General features: G+C 34.6%; 1 protein-coding gene across 4 annotated transcripts; it reads left to right on the top strand.

Moving 5' to 3' along the window:
* Window positions 1-245: 245 nt before the first annotated feature.
* On the top strand, window positions 246-24,149 carry csw (corkscrew). Of its 4 annotated transcripts, XR_010734110.1 has the most exons (11): window positions 246-433; window positions 836-958; window positions 1,205-1,399; window positions 16,972-17,137; window positions 17,400-17,576; window positions 18,232-18,382; window positions 19,261-19,525; window positions 19,577-20,087; window positions 20,635-20,846; window positions 21,376-21,484; window positions 22,766-24,149. XR_010734110.1 is itself a non-coding variant. In XM_066301726.1 (10 exons), exons 1-10 carry the CDS (start codon window positions 420-422, stop codon window positions 22,866-22,868), a joined length of 1,917 nt encoding a protein of 638 aa, XP_066157823.1. In that variant the 5' UTR covers window positions 253-419; the 3' UTR covers window positions 22,869-24,149. The 4 variants fall into 4 exon arrangements, 3 of the variants coding, with proteins under 3 accessions (XP_066157823.1, XP_066157824.1, XP_066157825.1); XM_066301726.1 differs by lacking the exon at window positions 21,376-21,484 and having other exon boundaries at window positions 253-433; XM_066301727.1 differs by lacking the exons at window positions 246-433; window positions 836-958; window positions 1,205-1,399; window positions 21,376-21,484 and adding an exon at window positions 9,043-9,297.
* The last annotated feature ends 1,371 nt before the right edge of the window (window positions 24,150-25,520 follow it).

Raw genomic sequence — 25,520 nt, 5'->3', positions numbered from 1 at the left:
CAGCATTTTCATAATTTTTTCATAAATGAAGATATTAACGATATTTTCTACATTGTTTTCTTCACGAATATAGACACAATTGTATCTTAAAGATGCAACTAGAGTGACATGAGAGTATTGAAAGCGAATATTCCTTATTTACTCCGTAGCTGTAATCAAATTAGCTCAATTTCAACCTAATCATGTTTCTATGTCTTTTCTACTTAAGTAGTGATAAGAGATGAAGAATGCACTGTAGATTAAAAATGTGTTTTTATGAAATTATCATGTAACAAGACAAATACTTGTTATAGGTTATTCTGCAATCTGCAAGATGGCGGTAGTAAACGTTGTGAAAAGAAAATTGGACCTCCCTTTTTTAATTTAGGGCATTTTTATTTACTATTAATTGCCTTTTTCTCAATGTTAGGTACTGAAAAATGAGCTCCAGAAGGTAAATTTAATTATTCTCCAATTACATAGCCATGATTCATTGATATCCATTTGCATGCTCTTTGCCGCTTTGTTTACCAACGATATTTGTGCAAGTACAAGATTTTAAATGGGCCCCATTATTGGCAACTTTCTCAGCCCTCGCCCCTTAGAAGTTTTTCTTTCACACATCCCTTCACCTTTAGAACCGAAGCTATATGTCCTGCACTTATGAAATTTCTATGATTCCTTCTACTGAATCTCTTAAAAGACAAAAACTGGCTCAAGTCTGTAGTCCTACCTAGAGGCCCTTCTGCAATTTGTACTAGCTATAATAGCACCGATAAACCCGCTACGGGAACCACTATTTTATACTCCATGATGGCCATCCAATGTGATTTTTGTTATTATTGATCTGCTACAGGTGGTTTTGGCCTACAATCAGTGGAATTGAGGCTGAAAGGGTGTTGATGGAGAGGGGTGTCGATTGCAGCTTTTTGGCCCGTCCTAGTTCCTCCGTTCCAGGCGATTTTACCTTATCAGTTAGGTAAGTTCATGATTTACTTCATCAAACATTCAATGAGTAATAGCTCAGTACTACTACTTTAGGATATTCATTATTACTAAATTTAGAGATTTTTATTGCTACTAATACTGTATGCCTTGCCTTGGTAAAACCCTTGCTTTAGTTTTCAACCGGTCCTTGTTTAAAATTGCTGTGACTGTCTTTTTTTGTACTTTAAATTATGTATATATATGGATAAATAAGGTGAATGACAAATTTATGTATTAGGCGAAATGGGGAGGTTACCCACATCAAAATTCAGAACTCAGGGGATTTTTATGATTTGTATGGTGGAGAGAAGTTTGCTACTCTTTCTGAGCTTGTTCAGTACTACATGGAAAAGCAGGGCCAACTGAAAGAGAAAAATGGAGATGTTATTGAACTGAAGTATCCATTAAACTGCGATGGGCCAACAACAGAAAGGTAAGTAATTGTATTTGTTTTATTCCCTTGATCTTGAAGAAGATGTGATTACTGTCAGAAGTCAATAGTTTGTCACATTTGAGAAATAACAAAAATATGCTATGCCAGCTATCTAACAGTAAGACTAAAATATTTTAGTAATAGCATGCATGCAAAATCTTTATTACTCAGAATAAATTTTGCAAAATATTATGTCTAATACTGAAATAGTAGGGAAAATAGTAAAGCAAAGGAGGAAGACTCTAAATACTCTATATCTTAAATATGCCTCACTGCACTCACAATTGCACACTCTTAGGAAGTGTTGTGAGGATTTGTTTCGAGTACCATACTATTTACAGAGCGGGCTATCTTCTGTTCCCAAGATATGCATATCTCTATTTAGTCTGTGATGACATGTGAGGACTCCCACTGATATCCTGATGCATTGCCAACTAGGGAAAATCTCAATGACTAAAAGGCTATTATGTATTTGCCTTAGGGAAAAAATTTACCCATGCTAGCTCCAAATGAATAATAATGACAATAAGGTTGCATCCTACAATATCATATTCATTTTAATCTAAACTAAATACTTTAATTTAACTTCCAAAGCTATTCATGTGTGGAATCAGATTGTGTAGTCACGGGCGCTAATATCAAGTTGTAAAGGCTTTTTCATGCAAAAAGACCTGAATTAGCCTCAAATTGAGTGAGCTAGTCTTCTAAAGGATTTGGCCTTGTCCCGTCTATTAGACTCTTAGAGGGTAGTTGCCAACAAAAACCTGAAGCTGTGAAAGATCTAATCTTCTTTTATTGTCAATTTAGTTTTACAGTGGCCGTAAGCAACGCCAAACAAGAAAAATACCAACTTTACTGCTGGGTCGTATGCATGTACATAATGTCACGATATCATTAAAATGTTAAAAACCAAATAAAATGCACACATATTACTGTTATACACCCCTTGCATCCCGGTAACGAAGCTTTTTCGGAATTATATTTTTATATAAACTTGCAGTATTTAGGCACAACACGACGTTCGAATTATTCACCATAATTTAGGAACATCTCGTATAATCAGCAAACTGTTACTGCTCCTTTAATTTTCTCACAGTTCTAAAAATAATTAGTAATCATTCTTATACATATTTGGATATTTAGCAAGTAACTCCACACCCGAAATACCACATTCCTCAAAAAGGCCAAACTTAAACCGAGACAGGAAGATAAAAAAATCACACTTAACGTCATATAAGGAAGAAAATTAACGTGACTTTAGTCAGGCCGGCTCGTAAACTTTAAAGGACACAATTATTTATATTCCAAGCAGATTTCTTGCGGTGATAAACAAATTAGTCGGCTGCTGTTGTGTGGCTCTTGCATTGAAAATAAGTAGTGACTAAACATTATGTAGATTTTGAGGGTTTTTTTATTATAGCATTTTCATTACTTTTACGTAATTCTTCGTTTTAAGAAGAGGCAATATCAGTTGTCGAGGATTTACATTTAAAAATTATTGTTCTATTGTGCATATACTTAATTTATTGTTTGTCCTTGAGAATAGTCGGTTAAAATCGAATCGATGCTACTTGCAGATGAGTTATGCTGGTTATGCAACAAGTACTTAGATTTCCATTGTTTTCTTGTTTATGGTATTGGATTTATGGCGCGTTTAAATCATCAGACACTTGCTAAAATGCTGTTTAAATATTTTTAAAGCAATTAACTCTCATTAGTGATAAATAGTCTATTTTCCACTTCAGTTCTGCGCTTTTCGTCACTCTAGTGTTAATGTTAATGTTGACTATCAAATTTTAACATGGACGAAAAAATTGTCCAGCGGCCATTAACGCCACGATTTTTTCCTGACTAAAGCGCTCTTGAATTGGTCACGTAGCTAAATCATCACCAATCGATTGAAACAATCCTGTATTTACATATCAAGGATACAAAGGAAAAGACTTAACCGAAAACAATAAAGACAATAAAACATTAACTGGCAAGGTGCAAGCAATATGGCACGTGATATGAGGCCCATTAGTCACATCCTCTGAATGCCTGTAATAGGGACTTGCTTGTTCCGATTTGTCATAGCTCCAAACGGAAGTTTGCCCACTTCCATCTTTAATGTTCTTCTAAAGACTTTCGTATTGATTTTCACTGCTTAAAGATCGAGTTTTAATCATAGAGAATTCAGGTCACATCTATTTCGGCCTTAACCTGGGAGGAAGCGATGAAAACAATGGTAATCGGCCTTTTTCAAGGATTGTTTTCTTGGATTTAGTTGGAGCTAAGAAACTTTAGCAGGAAATGAGCGGTGGCATTGATAAGAAGGGAAGGTGAATATCACATGAGGTTTTAGTTGCAGCTGTGCAGGGTTGAGATCTAAAAGATTCACGATTTTTTTATATACAGAGTTAATCGTTTTGAATATGTATTGCGTCATTTGACTTATGCAATTTGAAGCAATAATTTCTGCTGTACATTATGTGAGAGTAAAGTGTATTTTGCGCGTGCAATTTGTCTTGCCAATGTCTGTTTTTCATTTCTACAGTATTTTTCCTCTCGCATGAACTTCCGTGAGGCCTGTTCGGCTGTGTTTTGTTATAACATAAAAACCATTGATAGTGTTAGCCATTGTCTACTTCTGTAGAAGCTGGTTTTACCAGGGTATAGCTGCATTGATTTCGTTCATATCTGAATGGATGCATCCCGGTTGTAGCTCTCAATATAACCTCATCGACAAAACTCGGGGTAAACGCTGGAGTTTTTTATGGCTGGGTTTTTGGACTCTCACTCTATTTAATTTATAAAAATGATTTGTTTTGTCAGTATATTAGGGGTGTGTTTAACGGGTTTGACGAGGAAATTACAATGTCGGGGCATGGTACTGATATTGGCCGTGTGGAGTTTGTGGACAATTAGCCACTATTATACAATGGTGGGACTCGAATAAATTATCATTTAATGTATCTAAAATGAATAATCTGGAGTTCTGATGTGGCATTGATAATGTGTGTCTAGAGGGTAATTTTATTAACTTTCTTAGAGAAACTAGATTTCTTGGCCTTACTCTGGACAACGGACTAAAATTAAGGACCATGTAGGGTAGCTTCCTCGGGTTGCTACGCGATTCGCCTGAGCCTTAATGATCTTGAATCTTTAATTGCCGTCAGGCTTAATTTGTACTGATCGAATCGCATCTCCGATATGATATTTGCTTTTATAGCTCGTACTCTTCTCGAGATTATTCTGGACTGTACAATATATTGTTTTATAATGCAAAAGAAAGCCGTCAGGTTTGCCTGTGCGACTGATTCTCGGGAGCCTTGTCATCCCTTGTTTGTTGGGCAGAATATCATCACTCTGAGAGTATCTTTGAGACGATCCCTATGTTGGTTAGAAAATACACGCACTTATTATCTTACCCGAACACCACAGCAGTCGAAGACTTTACATGTTTTTGATTTCTTATTTTGTTTCATTTGGTTGTTCCCCATAGCGAGGAGGTAAGTGATCTGTCGTATCTAATGGGGAAAAATTATCCCAGGTAAACGTAATGGAGGAGCCCTGCCTGTCACAATTTAGATAATTTTTTTAAGGGAGCATACTATTTTTTAATGGACTACTTTATGACAATGCGTAGATGAAGTGACTTTCTGGTGTTCAATTCTGCAAACTGGAGCGTAGAACGTTCCGCAGGTAAAGACGTCAAAATGGTATTAACACAGGTTTGGTCCCGGGTTCGGCATATACAGGGATGAAGACTAAGAAACACGTCAATTTAACATCATTCATGGGAAACATTGTATTCCCCAAAATCAAGGATATGACCCTTAATAGTGATCACAATGTGATTTGAAGCTTCGGCGAAGAAATTATTTTATATCTTGGGATCGTAGAGCACGACATTGAATTGTTCAATATTTATGTTGAAACCTCATTTATCCTCAAGTCTCATATATTCCTCAATTCGTTTAATTTAACTTTCAGTAACTCAGTCACTCTTGTTTAATTTTCACATTTTCTTCTGTCATGACTATCTTAGTGAGTTTTTGATTTTCCATCCATTTATGAAACCTTTCTTGTCAAAATTTGCATCTTTTCGTCAATGCGATCACCATCTTATAGTTAACCTTTCGATTATATTCTACCTGAATCCATTCGCTGAGTGTAGCATGAGTTTTCAGGAATGTGACCTTTTCAATCTGGAAATATGTCGGTACCTGGTAATGGAAACATGCGGGTAAAACGTGGAAATAGAGCGATATTTAGGTGTGCACGTGAGGAGTAAAAGTTCCAGAAGTGTCGATTAGTTTGCACTATTTCACAAGAATTTTGATAGAATTTGCCGAAGATGAGTTTTGCATTCAATTTTCTGCTAATTAGATGTATCAGTTCGTGCGAAAATAACTGATTTGGAGCTCCGAAATTCAAGTTAGTTCCCACTATAAATTTAAGTTGAATTATTAATAATAATTGTAATACTTATATAGAAATAATGAATTTTAATGCTCAAAGTTCAAGATTTTGTGACTTAGCCATGTAAATATACGAAATATATGCATAAAATGGCCCATCATCAATCCAACTTTGACGTTGTCGCATTTCCTATTTCATGGCTTGGTTTAATAATGTTATAGCTGGAACATGCGCACACCATGTTTTTCGGGAGTAGACCTCAGTGTTTTCAAGAAGTTTGAGAATTGTCTTGTGGCGAAGTTTATCCTTACATCTAGACTTATTTAATTAATGCCTTTTAAGATTGAATCAAATCAGTTCACTTTTTTTTTGCACTTTTACTAATACTTTTTTTACTAACAAGCTAACGGACAAAACTAGGGAAATTTCTGACATTTTCAGAAATAAATTTGATTTGATTCTGTGAAATGTTCATTTGTATACCATGTCTTATTTAAAAAAAAGTTAAATATACACAGTACAATTTCATGTATTGTTCTTATCGTTTTTTTGCTGACTTACGATTTGTATTAGGACAAAACTAATGAAACTATAGTTTGTATCGATTTTTATTAGGTTAAGCCTATATTTTGTGTAGAATACACATACAAATTTAGTTGATAGTCTTGCGAAGAATGCCTAAACGAGAATATTTATCTAAAGACTTGCAATGAAAAATTGTTAAAGCGTTTCAGAACAGAACGAGATAAAAATACATTGCGAATAATTTTTCTTTGCACAAATTTGTGACATCCCAAGTTTTAAAGTATAGGACACTAGAAAATATTATAACAAAGGATGTTGTGGTAGCAGACCAAAAAAAAAAGCAAATACCTAAAGAGGCGTATAAGAATGGTTGCTGGATCATAACCGAAATTGTTTGAAAGGGGCATTTTACGCGAATTGAGAGTCGAAAATTTGAGTTAAACGACTGTACAAAGGCGTTGTAATGAGGTAGGGCTTGCCAAAGAACGACTAGCAAAAACATCATTTATTTCGCTGAAAATTAGAAAAGTCCGACTTGCTTTTGCCCAAAAGTATTTGCATTGCGATATAGCATTAAAAAAAAAATCTTATTTGATGACGACACCGAAATGAATCTTTTTAGATCTGATGGCATAGCATAGCTGAGGCGACCAGTTGGTAAACGGTATAATCCCAAGTATTCTTGGCGGAGATTCTATTCTTCAGTAGAGAGGTTTTTCCTGCTACAAAATTGGTCCAATTTATATAATATTGATAATGATAGAAATTTATATAATTATGAAGGAAAAATGGACAGGTTCGTGTACTTAAACATTTTAAAAAATATAATGAAATCATTTTGTGATAACAATCTGTCACTGAATTGGATATTCTAGCATGACAACGAACCAAGTAAAAACAACAATCGTTACCAATTAGCTCAAATAATCCAAAATAGTTATTTTCAATTGGCCAGCGCAAACTCCAGACTTGAATCCAATTGAGCATTTGTGGAATGATCAAAAGTGCAAATTGGGAAACAAAAAGTCACAAATAATTATTTATAGAAATCCATTTAAAACGTGTGCAGAAACATAGACATGTCTAAAATAAATACTCTTCTTAAATGGATTCGTAGAAAATATGCAGAAGTTATTAAGAACAAAGGGTACGCTAGGCGTTATTAATTTGGTTGATTTTGTTTTACCACAAATTATGTGTTAATATGAAATGTTAATTATTCGAGAGGTTCTTTAATTCTGTTCAACTAATTTTTTAAAGAATAATTTTGTTTTCTTTATAATGCAAATTATATATAATTTATGTTAGTATGATTCTTTTCTTGGCTTATATATTATTTTAGATATATAAAACCACTTTAATTGAATCGAAGTGCTAAAAAACAGCAATATCGTAAGCTCACTTAGTTTCATCCCTTAATGAAACTGTATTTTTTTACTTGTGAACGAAATATCGGCTGTTAACTGTAATATATAATTTACGTTTTATTTGTTTTTGTTGTCATGTTAGTTTTAAAGTAATTTATTATTATTTTATTATTTTACTGATGGCTGCAGAAGAAGTGACTGAAAACTATTCAAATGCCAGAATAACGCCAAAATTATGTGAATTATTTTGGTTGAAATATTTCTGTTGGATAAGTTTAAAGTGATTAAGCTTATTAAAATGGGGTTGTGGTAAGATGATCCAGGTAACAATTTTTGTGAATGAGGCACTGCTCGCACCACTTAAATCAGTTCGAATAAATCGGATCGTGTGAATCAGACACGCCTTTGTCATTTCATTTTTAATAAGAGTTTAGGATATTAAACAATATTATTTGATTTTTTCGAAGAATTTTTTGTTTGAAGGCCTATAAATGAGTCACTACAATCTAAGTGCATATCTGTGCATATAACGTGTGACCTAAAATCCCATGACTAATAGCATTTTGTAGTATATCACCTTTATGAGGTAATCTGAAAGGATTTATCGTGTAATGGTTTGTTGTACTTAAGATCTGTCAGTCGTCTGGTATCAACTAAATAATATTCAAGGCGTGCACTGTTTGCCTAAAAAAGTGTGAGTAATGTGAAAATTAATGGTCGAGGGTGCGGCGGGCGATGTATAGATTAGGCGACAGTGTGTCTAGGATCACCAAAAATCTCGATGGTATCTGAAGGACCAAAATTTGCTCATATTTTGACTTCGAGCTGAGATTGTTACGTCCTAGATACTATTAATTATCATTATCGATATTTAGATACAGCCCACGGTCACCAAGAAACCAGACTTAGCGCACTTAGTCACCGTGTTTACACTACCTCTTCGGTATTCCTCATGTTCATTCGAATATTATCTATATTTAGCCCGAAATCCTGCGCCCACGTCCTCTGACATTATCCTTCGTCGAAACGTGTTTCTTTAAGGGTCGCCCACTCTCCCATTTCGCGGTGCAAGGTGCACTTTTTTGACCATATCTTCATTCGCACCTTAATCAGTGCACTTTTCGAGTTTCGTTGGTCTGGAAGTTCTTAAACAATTGCGACTTAGAAACCGCCCACCTTCGGAATTCCTGACCTTATCCTTCGGAGACGACATATTCGGAGCGTGTCCAACGTGCCCACGGTCCATCTTGTGTTGTCCGGCGTTTGTCTTCCATATTAACGAGACACCGGTGCCCCCACTTTCGTTAGAAGATTATAAACAATACCTGTTGATAGTACTCGCTTACTTTGCCGGCTTTAGTCGAATTTTTGCGGTGATCGAAAAAACTTACTTTACGAGTTAATTTCTGCTGGGGGGTTGGAGAATCAGAGCGCTGCGGCAGATAGAATTCGTTCGATTAAAGTGTCTTGTGCGATGAGAGTCACAAGGAATTCCTCGAGGGGTACCGAGGGTACTTCGATCATCAGCACGGTACCCACCGCTGTTATTATTTCAACGGCTCTCAACGAATTTAGGAAAGCGTTTGTTTATTTCGGATACAAGTAAGTTGACTCATTACCAAACCGTTGGATTTTTTAATTAATTTCGCGCCGATTCATTTTAGTTAATAGAGCGAATGTCCTTTAGGGTACTGCATACTATAGTTATTTTTACCAGTTTACAACTTCCTGGCGTCATTGAGAATGTATTTGCGTTTGACCCACATTTCTGTGTCTGCTTTTAGCTTTTTTTATGGGCTTGTCGTTATGAATACTTTGTAGCTTTTTAATTCGTGGACCCATTCACGAACCGTCTTAGCCGGGTAGGAGTGTGACGAGAAAAATACGTACTCCTGTTGGTTATTTATCGCCATAAGTGACTTGATTGACTGACGTGGTAGGAAAGCATTATATAAATCGCGGTGGAACGTCACAGATTGGGTCATATGAGCTTACGCGGGTCCACGTGATTACGATATGGGGAAGTGGAGGATTCCCCACAGAAAGCCGGCCAATTCTAAACCTGGCCAGTCCATGTGGCTTTCCTAGCAATTACGGTTCAAATTTTCTTTTTACGACATTTCACCAAAGATGGTGAATTTCAAAGTTGCTAATATGTAGATCACGTAACATGAACGTCAGCTTCCTACTTTGGCAACTACCGCCTCTCAAACATTAATAGGTTAATCGCTTTTCCACCCATAAACGACCTAAATAACCAATTAGTTTTCTATATTCAATAACTCCCCACAATACGGTTTATCAATCAGCATCATTTCCAACAAAAACCGCAATATCGCATCCCACGTGTAATGAAATGCATATCCGCTTACTGCACGCACATGTCATCGGTTCATTTATAAATCGGATCATTTCCATTAAAAAGAAGTCGTTTCCATTACAGACGCAATCGTTCAATCGTAATTTAGTTTCTTCAATTAAGCATTCGCATCCTGTTTATAAACATTTTATAAACCATAATTGTTTTTTTTTTTTTTTAATAATTTTGTACTGTTAATGCGGCCTTCATTAGTTTCTGGCCCGTGAAATACTGTTTTCAATTAACTTCAAACTCCAAATCCTATATAGAGTGATCTATTTAGAATGGAACATGGCCAGGCTAGAGGTGTAAAAGGTTGATATTCCATTTTCAAATTTCTCGATATTTTATGGGTTTTCATAGCATTTGGATTAATATCGAAACATTTAGGTTTTGTAAGATGTCGAATCTTTTTACGTAGCTCCTAAAAGACTCTAGGTACACGCTTCGGTATATTTGGTCATATTTTTTCATGAGTGCCACTAAGGTCAAAATATATTCATTAAAATGAAAGAGCGTTTATTGTTACGTACAAAAAAGGTATTCTGGTTAAATCCCTATTTCATTCTTCGTTTACGAAGTTTTCACCCATAAGCAAATTCGTATGGTACCATTTCACGTCCTCAAAAGCGATGTTGGCTACGGGTCACTAGTATTGTAACGCATTACTTAGCTATTGTTAATTTAGCTTGTGAAAGTTATGAAACTATTTTTTTGTCAGTCGCTCTTTTTAAGTAAAAAATTGTAATTTGAAGGTAAAAATGCCAAGATATAATGACTTCCTTTAGTGAGATGCGCGATGTAATTGTGTTTTTGTTCAAATGAAATTTATAAGATTTATTATTCATTCGTTAATGGCTTCTCATTTTTTTAATGATGGAAAGATTTATTTTTTAAATTAATTATTTATTTTTAATTAAGTAAAGATTTGAAATGGTACATTACGAATTAGTTTATGGGTAAAAATTTCATAAACAAAGAGAGATATCGAGATTAAACGAGAATGCCTCTTTTTTAGTAAAAATAAACATTTTTTCATTATATTGAATAGAATTTTACACTCATAAAAATATGACCAATTATACCGAAGCGGCGGGTTCTAATTAGCGCCTTCTAGGCGCTACGTACAAATTACAACAAAACCTGAATATACCAGTATTTGTGTTAATGCTATAAAATCAAAAAAAGGTATTAAAGAATTTTAAAATATAATTTCAACCTCTTACACCCTGCAATTATGGAACACGCAATACTGGTATAAACTATGTTGGGTCCAACCGCTATATTTTGATGTCCCCTATCTCGAGTTTCGCCCTGTCCCATTTCCAATGAATAACGCTGATTAAACGGTGATAGAATATAAACGATAATACCCTTAAGTGAATAATTTTGTTAAGGTTGTCCTGTAGTGGGTGTCCTCCAAAGTATTCGAAACTTCTTTCGCGATTGGCGAGTGACGACTGCAATGGCCTCTTTATGGGTTCTTTGCATCAAAATTGTATTTTATGCGATATATGGGTTGATTAATTAAACGTATTGATTCGTGATAGCCATCGAAAGATGTATTAAAATATTTGTTATCAGTTGATGTAATCCGTGGGGTAGAAGCGTGTCCAAATGTCGAGAGTGTAGAAATATTTTGACCGGTTCACATGAATATGAAAATAATCGATTAAAATATTAATGGGGCAAAATACGTTCGCAGTAGAGAAATTCGTGGGGAATTTTTTCGTTTATATTTTTATTAGATGTGTTAGCGACAGACGTACCAATATTATATTTCCAAACTGGGCACTTATGGGGAGTATATAGATGTACTGATTTTAGTCTTAGAAGCTCAAATTTTGGGAAATTCTCATTGGTAAAAACCACACTTCCCTGTTTTTCAACCCTACGGAGATACAAAGTTTTTTTGAATTTTATTGAAAATTTTGAAATTGACCACTAATTGTGTTGCTTCGCGGAATTAAAAATTTCGTCAATCTATTTTTGATATTATAAGGATATGTCACTAAGCCGTAAAAAATCACTAGTCATCACAGACCAACGATAGTTCAAATTGGAGCAAAACATATGAAAAGCAGTAATACCGCATGGGAACATTAAACGACGTCTAACATTTTCTTCTTCATCTTGACACGCAAGACATTCCGCAACTTGAAAACTAACCGTTTTTTGAGATATTATGTTTATATGACATTCTAAACTTGAAATATGGTTTTCTTTCGAATAATAGCCTCCCGTTAGTGACTCACTCTGTATAAAAACAATAAGAATTGGTATGTTTTAGGAGTATTCAAAGATCATGTACTACAGTACTAGATTGTCCTCTAAAAAGTCCATTGAACCCGTAGCGAAGTCTTTAAATTCTGTACATGTTAAAAAACAGAAATTATTAATAATAACAATTAGCACATCAAGTACTATGGCACACAGTGGTCTTTGTTTCAAGTTGGCTTCATAGGGCAATAACATGTACCAGTGTCTGCTAATATTTTACTTTGTGGGCGGCACGGACTCAAATTGTTAGTGTAAATGTAAAACTCCTACCTGGGTTGGGGAAAACATTTTGTAGACCTCCACCATTCTTATGGTGACTGCTTTTTTGACTGTTAGGCTCTGCAATTAACTTTGTTTCTCTTATTCACTTCGCATGGCCTGAACGGGTACTTCACCTGAATGTTATGAAAGAGTTACAGAAAACACAAAGGTGTTGTTAGGCATCGTGCAAATTCATGTCTGCTTGATTTAAGTTGTCTGCTTAAGATGGCTGGCATGACCTCTTTAACTCTTCATTTGTATCAGCAAACCTCTCGTCTGCTCTAGTCCTCCGGTGAAAATTTACATAATAAGGCTATGGCAGGCTGCGATCTCTCATTACTACTTTCTTAGGCGGTCCCTATAGAATCAGTATAGAATTTTTAATATTGAGTTTGGCCATTCATATATCGAAATCCATGAATACGGGATTATTCATGTCATGCTACCGGAGGTATTGCGACTAAAGTATTTAATGTCTTGAATTGGTTTTTGCATCGTACAAAACTTAAATAGATGTACATTCTAAAATTATTTTTATTTTATACGTGGGGCTGTAAATAAGTAAAAAAAATCAAAGTTTTTTTTTTTTTTTTTAATGGAACGCCTAATATGTTGGTATCGTTTTGGATTTGTTGAGAAAAATAAATATATGTTTGATTGGGGTTTACCACCTACTCTAAATCTTAAGGATTTTGAAATAATTGAGATTTTGGAAAAATGTAGTGCAAATTTAAAAACGCTGCTTTAAATAGTCAAATAAATCGACGAAATAAATGAGTAAGCAGAAATTCACACCAAACCTTAGGCATGAGACATATTTCATGCGGTAACCATGAAAATTTAGACATCTTATACAGTGTGCCCCAAAAATAAATTGAAAAATGTATTTACTTTGAAGCATACTAACTTATTTAATTTAAGTGGATCCCTCCATATTTCATTACTTGGAGTGACAGGAGAGATACATATTACCTATTGAAAAGTATTATATTTACCTTAATCAAACTTACATTTTTTTTCTCAAGCAACCTAAAACGGTATTAATATATTGGGCGTTACGTAAAAAAAATGATATTTCTCGTTTATTTACAACTACCCGTACCAAAGGAAAATCATTTTACGACTGCACCTCTATTTGAGTTTTATACAACGCAAAAAAGCGAAATATTAAATACTTTAACCGCAATATTTCGTGCAACCTGACGTAAGTCACCCTGTATATCGATCTCGTTCGAGCAGTGTTTTCGTCATAACTGCTTCATTGTAAAACTCGTTAATTTTTAGCAAAAGCTACCAAATAGAATTCAAGTGCTCCCGTATCTGTTTGGGCTTACGAAATTTCAATGGTAATTTTCAAATTTGGACCACCCTGTACATACGATCATCCAACCTACCACATCTCCTTATAGATAAAAGATAAAAAAATATATATTTCTTTAGGCATTCAAAACAACAACATGGGTATGTATAGAAGAACTGGATTTGAATGAGAAGATGGAAAAGTAATTAGGATTTTTACAACGTTGTTAACTGTGTGGGAGAATCGTCGATCAACAGCTCAAAATTGCGCGTTATACAACTCATTCATGTTCTAACCATGTAGGCGTCAGTAACAAAGGCCAGTTTTGATATTAATCCCATTAGAATACCCGCGTTGTTTGCCCATCACAACCCATAAACCAAATCGTCTTTGATCTGTCCTCTGTTGTATAATGAACCGTAATGCCAAATTAGCCAGCTATTGTTCGCATTTTTTTAGGGTGTTACCCATAACGCGGTTATTAACCTGTCAATAATTGTAATGGACCCTTTGTTTTGCCGGAGTTTTCTGAGCGAATTAGGTCATCACTATAATTTGAGCTCCCTCTGATTTGCGTTATGTGCCAATTCAGAGAAGTGTAAATTTAATCGATTACTGGGGATGGTGGTTACATTATAAGAATAGAACTCGAGGTATGTGCTTAGAAATTAAATACCCATATGGGAAATCCTAAGTGTTGTCTGTAAAAGTAATTCAGATTATTTATTATCTTTGTCGCGCTGACCTTTAAAGCACGTTTTACGAGGTATGCCGGTAAATTAGCGTCTTGTAAAAATAATTCAGCTGAGTGTTTTTAAATTTGGATAAAACTTTAGATTGCAATCTCAGCCAATGCACACGCCTAGAATGCAATTAAAAATAGCACGAATGAAAAGAACCTTATTAGTTACTATATTCTCTTTCGTAAACAAACAGGTAGCTCTTAGCGTTAATTTACAATTTAATGGAAATCATAAAAATTCAAACAGGTATGGCCATAAACCAACATCGCAGTTGCCATTTTTTCCATACCGAGCGTTCAGTCTCTAATGGATCGTTATCGCGACCGAATAACTAATTAGTTTTGCGGCGACATCGCATTTTTAGCTAATTTCGCGTGTATTGTTGAACGTGTTTTGGTGTCGCAAAAACCTGAAATGCGTTATCATTCAGTATAGTGCCAGGGTCAGTTTGATTTGGCACAAAATTTGTAAGTAATTTAAAATTCTATGAGTCTCACCACCTCCAGTAGTTGTAGATTAATAATAATCGAATGCCTTGAACATTTTGGCAATCGAGGGATTTTACCAAATATTCAAATAGGATATTAGACGAGGCAAATGTGGACTTGAACTTTAAAAAATTCAAGATATTTTCTCCTTTTCTGTGACATTTCCCCTTTTTGCCGTGGGTTTCTTTCAATATTAAACCTGAAACCTTTGGGTTTTGGAGAAGTATTAGCGAGCATTAGCAGAAGTAATTTGAAGTAATTAGTTTGCAAATGAACTACAAACATGTAAATTATAGAAATATTACTTCGAATATAAAAATTATATCATAATCATTCGATATTCAACTCACTAAATTAAAGAAAAATATAGTTTTTTCCTGTTCAAACTCTCATTTACCACCATGATTCTCATCAACATGTGATACAAATTTAGTTTATTCCTATTTAGCAATTGACCATCCTTTTCTGATAGTTCTCTTGAGTGAAGATAGAACATGTAAAGTACTTGTGCTTTAGTTGTGTTGGGGTAGCGGCATCAATGCCATAGCTTTCGTCTTCGTCTAAGGTCATATAAAAAACAAGGACGGCTATATACTGAAGGGTAATGTGATGGGAGATAAGCTTGATGACATATTGGCATGGTGGTCGCAAATGAGAGGTGTAACGGTAAAAGAACCCATTTTTCTTACATGTTTTAAGTTCGACGGAAGTATGGGTATCTAAAAAACCTGCTTGTAAAGAAATATATACAGAAGGTTCCATTAATACTCGTGAATTCCCGGAAACTATAAATGGTAAAAGTTCAAAACGAAAAACTTTTCAAGTAAGTTTAGTTCCACATTTTATTTTTTCCCTTGAAGTAGTTAAGAACCCAAATCTAAATTTTAATCTTTTTATATAACTAAATGTGTGGTTTGGTTGGGTAGGTGCTGTTAATTATAGGATGCTATTATGTATAACAAAATTCATTGTTCTTTTTCAACGTATAGTACCAGAATGAAATTTCGCTATTGGAGTTCGGGTCACCCTTCATGGTCCGAATCTGTTGATTTGTGAAACCACCATTTTCAAAAATAAACATTTTTCTAAAAAATTACAAATTAACAGAAGTTATACACATTTTTAACTCACACTCAAACTTCTCATTGAATATATTAATTTCCTTTCGTTCTAGCCTCACCTCACTAACACATGTGAAATACAAAAACCAATCAATTAGTGTTTTTACCGCATCGTTCTTAAATTAAATCCTACTTTAGCGTCCTAATTTGATGCAACGGTGCGTACATTGCCGACCTTGATATCGCATGATTAATAATCGTATAACGATGTGGACATTTAAGTGGATTAATGTCGATATTAATTGTGGCTTCCGGTGGTGTTTTTTTGTGACACCAATCTATGATAAACTGAAATTAGACAAAGCTCAGTTGACATCAAAAAATGCTAATGGTTAGTTACTTAATTTGGATAATTAAAGAGGGCCTAAGGCCTTCGTTAATTAACTACTTTGTACCGTTTTGGTTATTCATGACGTTCAGGTTTTATATCTTATTATAATAGAGGTATTTGCTGATTTTCCGGGAATTAGAATATTTTTCCCCTAAAAATAGAAACCGAGTATCAACAATTTCCAGGGATTCACAATAGCGGTATCATTGTTTAACACCTTGAAAAATCCTTGCCATTCCCAGTACCACAACATGTGCGCCAAAACCATAACTTATTATGGTAAATAACTAAGTTGTCGTTTAAGGAAACGAGTCAATTCTTCTATAAACTGTAAATGCGCACGTGATTCAGCGTCAGTGGAAAAACAATATTGACGTTCAATTTGTGTTTTAGATGGTTCCATGGACATTTATCAGGCAGAGACGCGGAGAAGCTTATTCTAGATAGAGGCAAGAACGGCAGTTTTTTAGTTCGAGAGAGCCAGTCTAAACCTGGAGACTTTGTACTTTCGGTCAGGACTGATGATAAAGTTACCCACGTTATGATAAGGTGTACACAGGTTAGTAACTTACGATTTTTTCATACCTCATTATATCGGATGTAAATTTCTAATTACAAGCTCACGAAGGCGTGAACTCTCTATTGTTTTGTGTCACTTTCAAGTAGATTTATCCATTAGGTGCGTTAATGAATTAATCGCCCTTTAAATGCATTTTGAGTGCTATTAACTTAAGCAATTGTGAACAGCATCAGCGAGGTTGTAATTAATTTCTTATTCATTTCATGTTAGTTCTGCTAAGATGCTAATTTTTCTTTTTTAGGATAATAAATATGATGTTGGCGGTGGTGAAAAATTTAATACTTTAGCTGAGCTAATAGAGCATTACAAGAAAAACCCAATGGTAGAAACGTCAGGAACGGTGGTGCATTTAAAGCAGCCCTTTAACGCCACTAGGATAAACGCGTCTGGGATACATTCTAGGGTAAAACAACTTCAGGTAAGAGAATTTTTAAAGTTAGGTGCGAAGCCTTCATATTGATGGAAATGTAATGGACATTCTTTGAAAAGAATTTTATGTCAAAACCAATAAAAAATTTTCGAGAAAATGGCCCATTTTTCGTCAAAATAGAGTTGTTGGCCGAGCAACACCTCGTCCAAAGCACAAAATTCGTCTTATGAGAGTAGAACGAGTGCAGTGTGGCAGGAACGTAAATGTAAAATTCTTTTCGTTTTATCTGATATAGTAAAGTAAATTCAAGCTATGGAAACAAAGTCAGAACCATTCATCATTCATCATTTGTGGAATCAGTCTTTTACTAGAACACCCTGTAGTTCATACTGGAAGATTGCATTGTTTGAAAATATGCTACAGAAATGTTTCCGGCACGAATCAATTTTTTTTTTTCATTAAATGAACAAATATTCAACATACCCATCTCTTTAGGCGTGTTACAGTAATGGAAAAGTGCTCCATTCACTTGTTTTAAAATAAGTATCGCTGCAGATTGAGTAAACTAATCGTGATATTCTACCTTGTGTTGCAAAATTACGCAGATAGGTTTTGATTGTTTGAATTTTCTGCAGATTGTTTTTTCTCGGTATTTAATTTCCGGATATTTTCTATGCCTGTTCATAATTTACTTGTTTTTTAGTCTGAAAATGGTTCGAACGGGTTCGGAAAAGCGGGTTTCTGGGAAGAATTCGAGTCTTTGCAGCAACAAGAGTTCAAACACCTATATTCCCGGAAAGAAGGTAGCAAGCCGGAAAACAGGAACAAGAACCGCTACAAGAATATTTTACCTTGTGAGTATTTGGCAATCGTAATTACTTTTCATTTCACCGTAATGTTCGTAAAGCAAATAGAATTGTATCCAATAATCTGCCATTGAATTAATCAAGATAATAAGAATTTGTGGAAACAACTTTGCGTCCTTGCCCTTGATTTTTGAGGAAATATATGGAAAGAAAATGAGGACTTCGGTCAGAAAAAATGGCACCAATTTGCGGTACACTTTAATTAAAATCTATTTTCGTTCAAATAAAGCAAATGATAATACTTTTAACTGGCCATTTAAATGCGTTAACTATTGCGGAACCTTACATAGATACCTATTGTTGTCTGAGTGGTAGATTTTGTTTAATAACTCCTTGCTCTTACGAATCCGTTTAATAGTATGTATTGAAAAGGAATTTAAGACTTTTTACTGCTTAAAAAGTAGTTTAAGGCTCTAGTATCTCCATGATTTCTGAACTAGTTGGATTTATCAAATTTTACACCAATTTTAGATTTTTGTCTGTTTTACGAAAAAATTGGAAGATTTCTACATAGGAGAAAATACTTGATTGATGACGTAAAAATCAAGTTATCCAACCAGGTTTTAACCACTTTATGTTGCAATTTATAAACAAAAATGCGAATTTTATATCCAACATCGGCAATTCTTGTTACCTTTTTGTTTGCAATTATATGTGTCTGCAATATAAATATTTGTTAAGGTGTAAAGTTTCATTGCATAACTACGAAGAGCTTTTAAATTAAATAACTTTGAATAGATGTTACTAAAACTTCAGAGAGGCAATTATGTGGCGTTTCGACTGAGTAATTGCTTCATTTTAAATTTCCATTTCATGAAAATGATAATCCATAGTATTATTATATAAAACAAAATAACTTTTCTTAGTTGACGATACAAGGGTGAAATTAAAAAACGTGGATCCCACGGTGGCAGGAGCAGATTACATCAATGCCAACTATATCCGCTGGAAGTCTGATGATTCAGTAGGCAACGAGATGGGTAACGACCCCAGTGGGAAAGTCTACATAGCCACTCAGGGTTGTCTACCATCTACTGTTGCTGATTTTTGGCAGATGGTTTGGCAGGAAAATTGCCGGGTTATTGTTATGACCACCAAAGAGACTGAACGTTTAAAGAATAAGTGTGCTAGGTAAGAATTTACAAAGTTATGAATATAAGTTACATAAAGATTCAAATTTAGGTACTGGCCTGACCAAAATGGATCAAAAGAGTACGGGAAGATCATTGTGAAAAACTTAATCGAGTCCTCAACCCCGCATTATACGCTTAGGGAGTTTCTAGTTAGCATGGAAGGAACCAGTACCGAGAGGAAAGTTTATCACTATCATTTCACTGCTTGGCCCGATCATGGTGTTCCCTCTGACCCCGGTTGCGTCCTGAACTTCCTCCACGAAGTCAATATTCGACAAGAAGAGCTGCAAAAGGAGTTGCCTCCCAGTCAACCTCCGGGTGCTATTCTAGTGCATTGTTCAGCGGGAATCGGACGAACTGGCACGTTTATCGTCATTGACATGATTTTGGATCAACTGAAGAAGTACGGCTTGGACTGCGAGATCGATATACAGCGTACAATACAAATGGTCCGATCTCAGCGTTCGGGGATGGTACAAACAGAGGCCCAATACAAGTTTGTTTATTTGGCAGTACAACATCATATCGAGATAGTTACGGAGAGGTTCAAGGCTGAGCAGGTAGGTGGATTATTCATATTGTTCATACCAAATTTGACACTGCTAGGCAACATAAGATTGAAACTTGAAATTATAATGTTATAAACATTCATTGGAAACTGTCACCACAAACGTTCGTGCTTAAACAATCATACAATCGATATTAACATGCGTGCTACAAATTTTTTTGCATATAGTGACCACGGCCGAATCCGTACATTCATGCATTCCGCTGAGCATGCTCAGCGGAATGCATGAATGTAAAAAAAAACACACTTGAAAATGAACAGAAAGTGAAGTAATTGGAAGTCATTTTTGGGTAAAATTGTTTTTTTTTTTTTTTTTTTTTTGGTATAATTACTTAATCACTTTAACAGTAACTAAACTATATTTTAAGGTAATAAATAAATGCAAACTAATTCATAATAAATTGAAGTGTTTATAGTCTTACGTTTATCGATCTCAAAATTACTCTATTCCCGTTTAGAAGGATATGTAAGTCTTCAAATTTCAAACCAGTTTTATCGAGGTTACCAATTATATTAAGGGTTTATTTTTATACTACCAGAAGTCACTGCTATCGGGGAGAGAGTATACAAACATCCGCTATAGTAGTGACATGGGGAATTTGGGAACCACCCTTACGGGTAACCTCAACAGTACTGGATCCCTCAGTAGGCCTACTAGTGTCTCCCATTTCCCTCAAACGCCTATTGCAACCATATTGAGGCCGGAAGCCAAGAAGCCTTCGCGTGCAGTGTCAGAGATCCCACTACCAAGGTAAGTGTTTTTTTCAGAGAGCATAACATTTCTATGTATTTAACCAAGCACATTTCTGTTCCATCCTACTGAAAAAACTTTATCAAACCAATAATAATTCATAATTTTATGTTCAGTGGGGAATTCCATTTTTCGATGTCAGAAACTCTTTGAATGGTATCGTGAAACTCACAACAAAAACGACATATTCAAACTTTTTTTTATTGCCAGATCGCATGGGCGAAATAATTCCAAGTACAATAGAATTCTATTGTTCGAACATTGATACTTTCAAAGTTGTCAAAAACAATGGAATGATTTGCTTCAGTTGAAATGTCAGTTCACCTGTCATGCTGTCACTAGTTTATGTACATTGTACTGACACGTCTAGCATTTGAATATATAACTTTTTCTAAATATACGTAACCTATAAGAGATGCAAGTTCTGATCTTATTTCTCTGTTGAGGTCTGTAATACGGATTTAATCCATTGGTTGTTTAAAATCAATCGACACTAATCTTATCTTCACCCAAAATCCCATTGTTTCAGGCTGACATTAGACGTTCAGTGTAGCGTGTAGCACATTCTACTTAATAGGGACTGTAGACCTTCGTTTGACGACTGAGCTGCGGTGGTGAGCTGTCAAAATGTGTCATTTGTAAGTTGACAATACTCTCGTCATCTCATCGGTCACCTTAGAGCTAACATGACGTCATTATCGCAATGTTTAACAAACGAAGCCATATGTAGACGTTTTGATTAATCGTTTCATTTGGTGCGCGGTACCATCACGGCTAAGTCGTCAAATTGCTTGTGGGATATTTTCCCTTTTATCAATGTTTATGAAGGAAAGGGTATGTGTATACTAACTAGAATTTGTTATCGATTGAATTAGATTTCTTGAGCGTTCCAGAAAAGTTGTCTTAGGCTGAAAGTTGACAACATTGCGTATCTTTTTTTGTATTTAAAATTGAACACTGCGATCAGAATAGGAAAATTGTCCTGAAATTAATAGCAACGGTGCAAGTCTCTTTTATTTTCTATGAAATGTTACCAAAGATGTAAAATTTGGAAAATTGCTTTTGCTAGTTTTGGCTTTTTAAAAAGTCCAGAGAAAAACTCCTTTTTTTTTTTTAATTTGATGGTGCTTTATCGACGAGTACCAAATTAAATAACGTTGTGATGTTTTTGCACGTAATTAACGTTTGTGTCAAATAGGAAACGAGGTTATCAAATTTTGAAATTGTTTCTTAATTGTAACAGTCAGTGTTTTCAAAGTGATCGGGGTAAAGAGTTTTCGAACGTAAAACCCTTAAGTAACTTAACTTTAAGTAAATTTAAATTAATGAAAAAATTAAAAACTACTTTTATAGAAAATGACTACAGTGCATTGCTCTTCTGATTTCTCACTAATGTTTAACAGGGTTTTCAAATTTTATTAATGACTATTTTTCAAGCATTGGAAGAAACATTTTTAGAGGTTGCTTTGTAAACGTTTATTAAGTAGAGCCTAAAATTGCTCTTACGTGGAAACTTTACAACTATTTTGTTGTTTTATATGTAGAGCAGGGTCGTTAAACTTGTAAATTTGTGTTCTCACTCTAATAATTTACCCTTCTCTTCAATATAAAAAAAATGAATTTCAGAGAAAAAACGATAACACTCCTGATGTCTTTTGTTTCCTGTCAAACGATAGGATGTGTTGAATTTTTCCTTCTTCACTTTTAAACTTAATTTTATGGAATTGGCTAGAAGTGACTTTCTAGCTTGTCGAAAATAATGTCCTTGTTATGTGTGAATTTTGCCATAAAATCAATAAAACTGTGAACATAACTTTTGCAACCAACAATATGCTCATTTTAATAGAGTTTTGTAGTGCTTTTCAGGTTGAGTATATGTTACTATTACTTTTCTCAAATCGAACCCTCTCTTCTTTCAGACCTCCAGAAGAAATGGTAAAGCCAATGCTGTACGAGAACATTCCAAGTAACTCGGCCTCTCATCCATGCCCCGCCCCACCGCCGCCCCCAAGGAAGACATGACGTCAGAGCTTCTTTTAAAGCTGATGTTGCCGGTTATCCAAATAAAGCTACATGTGATAGAATATTAACAGTGAGATGTGGACACTGTAGCCAGAGTCAAATATTAAGGTCAAAATATTATAGTGCGCGTGATCGGACATGGTTCCCTAGCCTGGTTCATGGGATTTTACTATTGTTATTGGTGCTGCTGATCGGATAAGTGTTTAAATTGTATTATATTGTGTACCAATGTCTATACAACATTATGAGGCAACGCTTCACTGATAATAAATTACGGAAGTATACAGGGTGATTTCAGGTTAGCGAGCTCCTGTGTACAATTCCGCGCTGCTGCTTTTTATGAGACTGACGTAACTGCGCCCATGCTTTTAACAATAATGCTTTATCCCGCCAGATGTTGACAATAAGTGCTTTTGTTACGTTACAGCTTATGCAGAGAGAGAGGGAGAGGGAAAGGGAGAGAACAAGAGAGAGAGAAAGAAGGAGGGAACGAGAGAGAGAGAGAGAGAGAGAGAGAAAGAGAGATAAAAAGATAGAAAGATAGAGGCACATTTAGAAGTGGCAGAATGTTTTTTTAATTTAGCCATGTTAAAATATATCCCTTTTTTCTTTTAGACCTCAATTTTGCATGCTGCTTTTTGCTACCAGTTTAAAATTGATAAAAGTACAATAATATGAAATCTTAATCGACTATCAAGAAACATAATAGTTTCTCTTTGTTTTAGAAAGGGTGTCAGATAAAAAGGGGCAATAACCCTGAGTCAAAAAAAATAAGAAGTTTTGATTTTTGCTAAAATGTCTGTATATGTTGTTTGTCGGCAAAGAGTATTTAAGTAAGTAATCGTTAATACCTAAATGTGTCTTTTTAATATTTTAGAACTGAATGTGTATGTATTATTAAAAATGTAGTTAACATTATTTTCACGTTATGCATAACATAATCTAATATATATTCTGATCACTGTGAATAATTGGTAATAATAATAATTATAAAATACGAATCTAAAGAGACATGTGGATGTTATATTACCAAGCTGAAATGTTCAGTGCGATGTAAGTTGTAAAAGTGATAATTTTTCGTGATTTTTATCTAGTTTTTATCTAGTTCTATTCTTGCATTATATTATATTGACCATTGAAAGTTTTTATATTTGTAAATTTTTGACGTTTTTTCGATATGTGAATTAAAGTGTGTATTTATATGTAAAAGAAAATGATATGCGGAAAGTGTTTAAGTTTTTATGGAGAATAGAAATATGTTAAATAAAATATGTCAAATAACGCCTGAAATTTTCTTTACTTCTAACTTTGACAGAGAAGGTATGATGCAAGTTTTGCAGTGTAATTGGAATAAGTTGTTAGACGATGGCGAGTGAGTTTTTCCTTGTAATGTATAGCTTGTAACATGCTTTCACATAACGCCATCTATACATCACTATGCTAAGTAAGGCTTTTCAATCGAAAGAAATCTGCCACGTATAGCATATAGTGCTTAGCATTGCTTATAGTTGCCACAGTAGATCAAATATGATGGCATTGTGATGCACTTTTTCAAGTCTAATTCGTCTTTTTTGCCTAATAGATTTTCCATGATTTTGGAACCACAGCAATAACATAAAAGAATGTTTCGGTACATTTTGCAGACTGGAATTTTAACTTCAAATCATGCGTGTTTAAGCATCAGACGAATTTAATGACACTGCTATTAGTTAATGAATACGCGTAAACGTAGTTCAGGCATACACAATAAATGCAATGTAATTCTTCCCGATTCTACTATTATACAGGGTGTCCCACAAGTATTTCATTATATTTCAGTGGGTAATAGTACATTGAAAAATAATATGACTCCCTATATAAACCATATTCCAATAATGCTTCATTAAGAAGATACAGGGTGTTAAACTTAAAACACACCTGGAATATTTCAACGTATCAGAGTATCAATGAACAGGCGAGCTCAATTATGTATTGAACAAAATGGCCATCAATTTGAACAATTTCTATAATGTTATAGCAAATAAATAATATTTAGAACAAACTTAATATTATTAAAACCATTTAGAGAATATCGTGCATATAGACGGTATTCAATTTTTTACTGGCAAACGATACGTCGGACGAAAAAGAGTCAAGTGAGCATTTTTCTTCTAAATGAAATTAAACTTCTAAAAATAATTTTTATTTTGATAAAAAGCAGTGGCGCACCATGTTTTTCTTTAAAAATGTGCTGAGAAGTGTCCGTACGCACGTCACTGGTGAAACGAAAAATAGCCCTTTTGCATAAATAAATGCGTCTACATTAACTCTCAAAACATGCCAAATTTCACTTACATATCTCAAACGTTTTTGAATATATCAATAAAAGTTAGATTTTTTAAGTAAAGTTTAACACCCTGTATCTTCTTAATGAAGCATTATTGGAATATGGTTTATATAGGGAGTCATATTATTTTTCAATGTACTATTACCCACTGAAATATAATGAAACACTTGTGGGACACCCTGTATATCGCTAATTCGGTCACCGGAATGCCAGTAACATAAGTCCATGACAATTTTATCAGTTGAGTTGCTCCGATTCCAAAAATATTTGGCATAAAAGTATACGTTACGTGCAGCGTTAATGTGATAAGGTCAAATTTCCAATTG

Source organism: Euwallacea fornicatus, chromosome 2 (genome assembly GCF_040115645.1).
Source record: "Euwallacea fornicatus isolate EFF26 chromosome 2, ASM4011564v1, whole genome shotgun sequence".
NCBI lineage: Eukaryota > Metazoa > Arthropoda > Insecta > Coleoptera > Curculionidae > Euwallacea > Euwallacea fornicatus.
The sequence above is the reverse complement of the archived record's forward strand: the minus strand, read 5'-3'. Positions and strand labels throughout refer to the sequence as shown.

Coding starts and splice junctions, on each gene's coding strand:
- csw (XM_066301726.1), top strand. Junction 17,577..18,231: donor CTAGGGTAAAACAACTTCAG/GTAAGAGAATTT, acceptor CTTGTTTTTTAG/TCTGAAAATGGTTCGAACGG. Junction 19,526..19,576: donor TTAAAGAATAAGTGTGCTAG/GTAAGAATTTAC, acceptor ATTCAAATTTAG/GTACTGGCCTGACCAAAATG.